General features: G+C 36.5%; 1 protein-coding gene across 1 annotated transcript in view; it reads left to right on the top strand.

The window, feature by feature from the left end:
- The window catches only part of ZNF280C (zinc finger protein 280C), a 53,821-nt gene that overhangs the window by 5,132 nt on the left and 38,843 nt on the right, over nucleotides 1-9,846 (top strand). Inside the window, exons 3-5 of the mRNA XM_077766151.1 lie at nucleotides 5,212-5,358; nucleotides 7,937-8,002; nucleotides 8,103-8,283. Of these exons, the coding sequence (XP_077622277.1) occupies nucleotides 5,212-5,358; nucleotides 7,937-8,002; nucleotides 8,103-8,283 (394 nt within the window). The remainder of the gene's footprint in view (nucleotides 1-5,211; nucleotides 5,359-7,936; nucleotides 8,003-8,102; nucleotides 8,284-9,846) is intronic.

The raw sequence follows: 9,846 nt of genomic DNA, 5'->3' as shown, positions 1-9,846 counted from the left end.
GTAGGCACATTTTTTAAAAATACCAAAACACTTAAATTGATTAAGTAATACTTGCACATAGTGAAAAAGAACAATATACAATAGGAATGTCAGGAAAGAAGAGACCGGAAATAATTACTAATATTTGTTTGATATACATAATCACAATTTTTTCTATGTATAGACAAAAAATAAATTATTTCTAAATAAAATCATACTATTTATGCTCTTTTGTGGCTTTAAAAATTTTTTACTTGTGGCACCTGGGTGGCTCTGTTGGTTGAGTGTCTGACTCTTGATTTCAGCTCAGGTCATGATCCCAAGGTTGTGGGATCAAGCCCCATGTCAGGGTCCATGCTGAGCGTTGATCCTACTTAAGATTCTCTCTCCCTCTGCCCCTCTCCTCCACTTGCACTCACTCACTGTCTGTCTCTCTCTTTCTCTAAAATTAATAATTTTTTTTTTTACTTTTTTACTCCACAGTATTTCTTNTGATATTAACATAGATAAAAATGATTTTTTAATTATCTGCACACATGAGTGTCCCTCATTTTTTTAAACTTGGCATTACCTGTGCCTAGTTTCTTAGCTCATTGATTATCATGTTAAGTGCCGATGCTTATTCAGTAGACTACTATGTATAGGAGGAGATACAAAAGAAGAAGAAAATATGTTTTTCACTCTCACTTTGGATCTTATTTTGTTTTGTTTTTCTTAATGTTTTTATTTCTAGGAGAGAGAGAGAGAGACAGCGTGAGCAGGGGAGGGTCAGAGAGAGAGGGAGTCACAGACTGAAACAGGCTCCAGGCTCTGAGCTGGCTGTCAGCACAGAGCCCGACACAGGGCTTGAACCCACGAACCGCGAGATCATGACCTAAGCGAAAGTCGGACGCTTAACCGACTAAGCCACCCAGGCGCCCCTCTTTGTATTTTATTTTGGAGTTACATGCGTACAGTTAAGAAATACACATTAAGTGGGATGCTTGGGTGGCTAAGGTGGTTAAGTGTCTAACTCTTGGTTTTAGCTCAGGTCATGATCTCACAGTCCATGGGTTTGAGCCCTGTGTCGGGCTCTGTGCTGACAGCTCAGAGCCTGGAGCCTGCTTCAGATTCTGTGTCTCCCTCTCTCTCTGCCCCTCTCCCACTCACTCTGTCTTTGTCTCTCAAACTAAAATAAAGACATTAGAAGTAAATAAATAAAAGGTTAAGATATTGTCTTAAAAAATGGATAATCATCATCTAAGCCAGATCCTGGAGTTATTATTTTGTTTTGTTACTTTTTAGTTGTCCCCCCATCCATATCTCACTCCACTTATCTAGTACCACTTGTATCCATCCCCCTTGCTATTATATTAAATTAGGTGCTCCCACAGTACTTTTTAAAAACCATAACAATACATGCATAGGTTTAAAAAACAATCTGAAAGTTATAAATTGCATAACCACACTTTTTGAAGGGTAAGAGGGACAGGTGTGTGTGTCTGAGCTTATGTAGTCCCTATTTTTTCAGGCATTCAATTTCAGTAGGTTAGCTTTTTTTCTCATAATTGTTTCCATATTTGTACATTTTTAGCACATGCATACTGCTATCTCTTCAGTCGTCAATTTTTTGCCATTATCTGATAATTTTTTTTTTATCTAACATAAGGATTTTAGTTTTCTTACACTTAGCCCTATCTCCAAGCATCTTTCACTACAGTTCTTTATCTCTCAGTTTTTAGTTAAATCATTAAATGTTTTTATTATGATGACCATAATATTGTTCACTGATGAACATAGTACTATGGTATTAATATGCCATGCATACATTCCCCTTTTTTTATACTCAGAAATTTAAATATTTCATTTTTAAAAATTTGCTAAATGTTATTTTGTGTATTATAGTTGACTAAATTTGCTAAATTTTGTTAAAGTCTACAGCAAAGTCTTACACCCTTCTGTAGCCTCGTAATTCAGTTTTCTATATGCTAAAACTCATCCGGTAATCTAACACTTTAATTTTTAAGTGTGTGTGTGTGTGTGTGTTTGTGCGCACGCGCACGCACGCACGTGCACATGTGGTCTCCTGGAGACATTACTCCTGGGAGTAATGTTCTCTTGGTCTATTCTGGCTGGTTGTTATCTAGACCTATTGAACAGCTATCATCATGGGACTTTCCTTTGTCTTGATGTTGTGCTGAATGCTATGATTTCTGCATTCTGTATCTTCCTCCTTCCTACGTCCCATATTTTAGTGGATTCTTTCTAAGAAAGGAAGGGTGAATGGGGGGTAATTTTCTGTGATCTTAGTGATCTTTTATTTTGATGATAGAATATGTACCTCATGCTTGATGAAAATCTTTTCATGGGACAGAATTCTAAATTGAAAATTATTTTTACTAATACTCTTGAAAGCATTCTAACTTTCTGATTTTAGGATAGTTTCTGTGTATAACATATTCAAATCTCTTCATATATTCCTATAATGTAGATTTTTTCCTTTCAATATGGNCTTTCAATATGGACATTTATGTCCTTTAGAACTAGAAGTTTCTTTTGTATTTTTCCTTTGATTACATCTCCTCTCCTTTTTCTCTATTAATTTTTTGGAAACTTTTATTAGGTGAAATTTATTAGTGTATATATATTTTTTGTCTTTTGGGTCCACTTATGGGACATTTATTCAACTTTGGCATTTGGGTTTGGGGGCTTCTACCGAATTTTCACTGTTTTTTTAATCTTTTTGTTTTTCTGAATGTTACTTTTTAGAACATTCGTGTCTTGTTTCTCTAAAAATGCTAATTACATTCCCTCTAATAACTTTCTTTTGCATTCTGTACTATCCCTGTTGTTTTTAAAGATCTTTTAATTTGGGGGGAACCTGGGTGGCTCAGTAGGTTAAGCGTCTGACTTCAGCTAATGTCATGATCTCACGGTTCATGAGTTCAAGCCCCACATTGTGCTCTCTGCAGTGAAGCTTGCTTTAGACCCTCTGTCCTGCTCTCTCGCTCTCTCAAAAACAAACATTAAAAAAAAAAGATCTTTTAATTTGTTTTATTGTTTAGGTCTTTCAAGTTGGAGGTTTAGTCCTATTTCTGGTGCTCTTGGTGTGTCCATATTTAAGAATGAGGCCCTAAAATGTTTCCTTGGAACTCTGAGTGCTTGGTCAACACTTGTAGGCTGGTGGTAATCACAGTATGTTCTTTGCTTAGTTTCTCCAGGTGAGAAATGTCTAATCTTTCCTGGGATGGAATAAGCCTCACTTATGTCCCCTATTTTGATTGTAGTACCTCATCCCTGCTTTGCTGTGTGCCTAGTGTTTCTGAACCTGGTTCAGTTTTTCTTATGAAAATCCAACCTATTGCTTCTTATTGTTAGTTTATCTCCTTTTTGTTAATATAAAAGTTTATGGGTTTTTTCAGGTATAGTTAGATAGTTAATAGGTATAATATTTTGTTAATAAAACTGAAACTCATTTTTACTGAATTTGATTATTTTTTTTATTTAAATTGCAATTAGTTAACATACAGTGCAATATTAGTTTCAGGTGTACAACTTAGTGATTCAACACTTGCAAACAACACCTAGTGCTCATTACAAGTGCTCTCCTTAATTCTCATCACCTATTTCACCTATATCCCCACCTGCTTCCCCTATGGTAACTATCAGTTTGTTTTCTATAGTAGGGAATCTGTTTCTTGGTTTGCCTCTCTCTCATTTTTCCCCTATGTTTGTTTTTGTTTCTGAAATTCCACATCTAAGTGAAATCCTATGCCATTTGTCTTTCTCTGACTTATTTTGTTTAGCATAATACTTTCTAGCTCCATCCATGCCATTGCAAATGGCAAGATTTCATTCTTTTTATAGCTGCGCAATATTCCTTTGTAGCTATATATACCACCTCTTCTTTATCCGTTCATCACTCGATGGACATGTGGGCTGTTTCACATAATTTGGTTATTGTAGATAGTGCTGCTATAAATATAGGGGTGTATGTATCCCTTTGAATTAGTATTTTTGTATTCTATGGATAAATACCTAGGAATACAATTGCTGGCTTATTGGGTAGTTCTATTTTTAACTTTCTGAGGAACCTCCACACTGTTTTCCAGAGTGGCTGCACCAGTTTGCATTCCCACCAGCAGTGCATGAGGGTTCCCCTTTCTCCATATCTTCATCAACACCTGTTGTTTCTTGTGTTGTTGATTTTAGCCATTCTGACAAGTATGATATCTCATTGTAGTTTTCATTTGTATTTCCCTGATGATGAGTGATGTTGAGCACTTTTTCATGTGTCTGTTAGCCATCTATAGATACTCTTTGGAAAAATGTCTATTCATGTCTTCTGCCCATATTTTAGTTGTATTATTTGTTCTTTGGGTGTTGAGTTTTGATAAGTTCTTTATAGATTTTGGGTACTAACCCTTTATTAGGTATGTCATTTGCAAACTTCTTCTCTCATTCCATAGGTTGCCTTTTAGTTTTGTTTCCTTCACACTGCAGAAGCTTTTATTTTGATGAAGTCCCAATAGTTTATTTTTGCTTTTGTGTTCCTTGCCTCAAGACACATAATCTAGTAAGAAGTTGCTACAGCTAACGTCAAAGAAGTTACTGCCTGTGTTCTCCTCTAGGATTTTGATGGCTTCCTGTCTTACATTTAGGCCTTTAATCCATTTTGAATTTATTTTTGTGTGTGCTGCAAAAAAAGTGGGCCAGTTTCATTCCTTTGCGTATTGCTGTCCGGTTTTCTCAACACCACTTATTGAAGAGACCATCTCTTTCATTGGATATTCTTCCCTGGTTTTGATTTTTTTTTTTATGTTTCAAGTTTTTCTTGATTATTCTTTTTTAAATATTTATTTATTTTTTAGAGAGAGAGGGAGACAGAGGATCCAAAGCATGCTCTGCTGTCAGCACAGTGCCTGATACGGGGCTTGAACTCACAAACCTGAGCCAAAGCCCAGCACTTAACCCACTGAGCCATCCAGGCTCCCCTTATATTTGATTATTCTTAAAATTTATTGGCCACTACTAAGGACTCATGTTATCTGTTACTTAACCAGCTAGCTTAATTTTACTACTTTAGGTCTTAGAGATTGAGCTGAGTTTCTAACTTTTGCTACCATATATTGACTGTAAATACCAATTCAGTAATTAATATTAGGATTACTAAAGTATATATTAAATATCATACTATGCATTGCAAAAAGTTACTTAATAAATTAGATATGTTTCTCTCCTTTTGACATTTAGATAATTCAAAAATGGCAGAACTCTTTATGGAATGTGAAGAAGAAGAGCTGGAACCATGGCAGAAGAAAGTAGAAGAAATTCTGGATGAAGATGATGATGAGCTGATCTTTGTTGGAGAGATATCAAGTTCAAAACCAGCCATTTCAAGTAAGCATTTATGTCAGTGAAGGAAAGTTTTATAGAGGATGCTATTTCTAGTAGAAAAACCTGTGGGTTATCTTATCTGTCCTTGTTATTCTGTAAGGAGTTGGAGCACAGAGGTCAGTAAGAATCAGAGGGAGGATGTGTGTGGGGACTTGAGTAAAGAGGTAAGAGGTTAAAATATCATTTGAAAAAAAGGAAATGTTAACAAAGTTAACTAAAGGTTAAGATTACCTAACAGCATTTTAGGTCTTCTGAAATTGGAAATTGTAGGTTTTAGTGGAGCTAAGTAGTTTATTCACCTGTTTGTTTTTTCCCTTAAGCCCAAATACACCTGGAAAAGAAAGTGTTTGGAATGTTTTGTTGAAATTTAAGAATACTGGGGTGCGTGGGTGGCTCAGTCGGTTAAGGATCCAACTTCAGCTCAGGTCATGATCTCATGGTTCATGAGTTTGAGCCTCACATTGAACTCTGCTGTCAGCACAGAGCCCTCTTGGGCCTCTATCCCCCTCTCTGCCCCTTCTCTGCTCATGCACTTTCTCTCTCAACAATAAGTAAAACATTAAAAAATAGGGGCGCCTGGGTGGCTCGGTCAGTTAAGCATCTGACTTCGGCTCAGGTCATGATCTCACAGCTCGTGAGTTCGAGCCCTGCTATGGGCTTTGTGCTGACAGCTCACAGCCTGGAACCTGCTTCAGATTCTGTGTCTCTGTCTGCCCCTCCCCTGCTCTTGCTGTCTGTCTGTCTGTTTCTCTCTCAATAAATAAATAAAACATTTAATAACTAAATAAAATATCAGAATACTAAATAAGTTTGTGTTAGTCTCTGATGGTGTTTCTCACATACAAGCAACTGCCTTATCTCAGTGTCATCTTGATTCACAGCTACAAAATGAACAGGCACTGCATGATTATCCAGTCCCTCATTTCTGTAGCAACATGGGCTATAGTTTTTGGCCACATCCATCTTCCAGCAACTCCTGATTATACTCATGAAGGAAGTAGGAGCTGGTCTTCAGCCACTGTACTTGAACAGTGCAGGCAGTTTGCATACTTAATCCTCATGGCTTTCTAGCGGAACATGTCCAGGAATTTTTTGGATTATTAGATTTCAGTTAGAGTAGACTTGATGCTGTAATAATGTTATGGTGAGGTTGTTGATGACATTTGTTAAAATGTCCAACCAAAAATGCGTAAAGTGCAGAGGAGCAACATACTGAATTTCAAGGGAGAAAGAGGAAATAGATTCTTTTCCTTTATATTTACTTTTTTTAAGCCAGGAGAATTTCGCAAAGAATGTAGCTAGCATACCACTATTTTCTTACTTACAATGGCAGTACATAGTTTTGTGGTTAAGAGATGAGCTTTTAATTTTTTTGAAAGCCCAGTTCTTCCTTTTCTTGACTCTAAACTTGGTATAGAACTATTCAGTTTCGTCAGAGATAGGATAATTTAATTTAATTCAGTTCTCAATTTCCTGTGGCAAATTGAGAAGTGCTAAGTGGAATGCCACTTCTATCATAAACTTAAATAAGTATGTTAGCATGTTGGTCGCTGATAGTGGAACAGAATATTATAATTATTGTTTTCTGGNCTGAACTATTACAGTATTTCAAAATTATTATTCAGATCATCTTATTGAAATCATGGTAGTTCAAGTCAGATTTATATCAACTGTAGGTAACTGTTGACAATATCCAACTAGAATAATGTGTATTAGTTTTGAGTAATTCTATCAAAAAGGCAGTTGACCTCAGTGAAATTTCTTTTCTAAATGAACTTAGAATTTAAGTGATTTTATTGATGTTTTATTCTTGAGCCAGAAAATATTTTTGGCATATGGACCATGGGCTAAATATTGATATAGAACCATCATAAAGTTGGAGTTGGTGGTAAAAAGTTGTGTTTGATAGACTACAGTCACCAAAAACTACTGTAGGAATGACTCTTTAATGGCTTGAGTAAATACCTACCTTAATTTCTGAAGGAAAACAGTATCAAGTTGTTTGAGCAGATTTTTCTCCCAGAAGACGTCTGTGGTACCTAGTCTTAGGGAACTGAATTTCCATTTTCCTAAAACAGCCCTACTTTTGTGTGACCCTTTATTTTATAGAATTATTCTATAAAATCTAGCTCTTTTCTAGTAGGAGGGGAAAAAGAAAATTTTTTGAGGTTTTATGTGATTTGAAAATGCTTTATACCTTTTCCTGATTAGCAATTTTAGGCAAATGTCTGCTCTTCCAAATATGTATTTCATTCCTGAATAACCTAGAAGTTATGGGTTTGCATCAGTACAGGAGTGAACAATCTTAAACTGATTCAGAGGGTCATGTCAGGCTCAGATTGACTTTTGATATAGTAGTAGATTTGAGATACCCTGGTACAAACTCTAGGTTAAGTTTAGTCTGCGGTCTTCAGTAGTGTCCCCTTCAGAACTCAAGAGCAGCAGTACAGATAATCTAGTCAGTTTGCCCATAATGAAACTTCCAGGCTTTTAGGTGTATATACTTAAATTATTAGTTGTATATGGATATATTGGGAAAGTTTTTTCTATTATCTTAATATATATTTAATTCTACTTGTAGATATTTTGAACAGAGGTAACCCCAGCTCATCTTCAAAGGGAATAAAGAATGAGACACTTACTCAAGGTATAGTATTATTGTACTATTTTAATTTTTAAATGAAATATTTTGACAAAGTTGGTTATATGGGAAAATATTCAATATATTGTGTAATTTTAAAATGCAGGTGTCACTGATGCACTCAAGCCTACAAGTCAACACTACAAAGATCCAGCATCATCTCCAGTGGCTGCCTTGCCTAGATTTCATCCTGAATCTAAATCTTCACATAACTCTGTTATTGTTCAGAATGTGTCTAAACCTGTAAGTGTTTCTGAAACTATACAATTAGCTCAAGGACACATTGGGTACTATAATATCCAGTTAGAATTGTGGGTTATTCATAGCTAATCTCCATTCCACTAGAAGCATAATCACAGTCAGAGAATGTCACTATCTTTATGATAGCTGAATCAGTACCTGCAGTAATAACTGTGGGAACTAGCCAACTCGCCAATATCAGGTAATGGACTTAAATAGGTAGAATATTGAAAACTATGCTATCTAAAGGTGAGTAAAAAAATCAGTGATGATTGTTGCATAATGGCAAATTTTTTTTTTATTTTTTACAAATAGTTTATTGTCAAATTGGTTTCCACATAACACCCAGTGCTCATCCCCACAAGTGCACNGCCATTGTTCCTGTTTATTCTGAAGATATACTTTCATGACTTAGCTTTTATTTTTTTTAAAGTATATTTATTTATTTTGAGAGAGAGCACACGTGCAAGCAGGGAAGGGACATAGGGAGAGGGAGAGAGAGAGAATCCCAAACAGGCTCCACACTCAGCGCAGAGTCTGACATGGAGCTCAATCTCAAGGCCACAAGCTGATATCAAGAGTCGGATGCTTAACCAACTGAGCCACCCAGGTGCCCCTAAAACTTTTAACAGAAGTAATAGATAATGGTAATATTTAATATTTGTTATTCTGTTATTATTGTTTCTTATTCTAAATGCTGTATGTAAATTAGTCTCATTTAATTCTTATGATTTCTCTATAAAGTAGACATGATTATCGTCCCCATTTTATAGTTGAGGAAACTATAGTTGAGGAAATAATTCACTCAAGGCCATATAGCTGGTATATAGTTGATGGATCTGGGATTTCAATCCAGGTTAACCCAGAGGTGTTTTGGTTTTGTTTTTTATTTTTTAGGGTTTTTTTTTAAAGCTTTGTTTTTCATGTTTGTTTATTTTGAGAGAGAGGGAGAGAGAGAGAGAGATGAGCACAAGCAGGGAAGAGGCAGAGAGAGAGGGAGAGAGAGAATACCAAGCAGGCTCTGCACTGTCAGAGCAGAGCCTAACACGGTGCTCGATCCCACAAACCGTGAGATCATGACCTGAGCTGACATTGAGCTGGATGCTTAACTGACTCAGCCACCCAGGCACCCCTAGCCCAGAGGTTTTAAAATATGCACATACACACATCCATCCATCCATTTAGCATTGCTATACATAGGAACATTGCCTTAGAGCAATGTTATAGTCATATCATTGGCATTCCCCGAGACCCTTTTCAGGGGTTGGTGAAGTTAAAACTTAAATTACACTGAGACATTTTTCTTTTCACTTTTGGCATTTGTACTAATGATGCAAAAGCAGTGCGGGGGGAGGGGGGTAAAACTGTTGGTGCATTACTATGAACACAGAAGGTTAAGAGCATCAGCTCTGGGGCACCTCAGGGGCTCAGTCAGTTGAGCGTCCGACTTCGGCTCAGGTCATGATCTCACAGTTCATGGGTTTGAGCCCCATGTTGGGCTCTGTGCTGACAGCTCAGAGCCTGGAGCCTATCTTCAGATTCTGTGTCTCCCTCTTTCTCTGACCTTCCCCTGCTCTTTTTTATTTTTTTAAAAAAACAACCCCAGTTTT

This window comes from Crocuta crocuta, unplaced genomic scaffold, assembly GCF_008692635.1.
Source record: "Crocuta crocuta isolate KB4526 unplaced genomic scaffold, BGI_CrCroc_1.0 scaffold1133, whole genome shotgun sequence".
NCBI lineage: Eukaryota > Metazoa > Chordata > Mammalia > Carnivora > Hyaenidae > Crocuta > Crocuta crocuta.
Note: the sequence above shows the minus strand (reverse complement) of the source record. Positions and strands in the feature narration are given on the sequence as shown.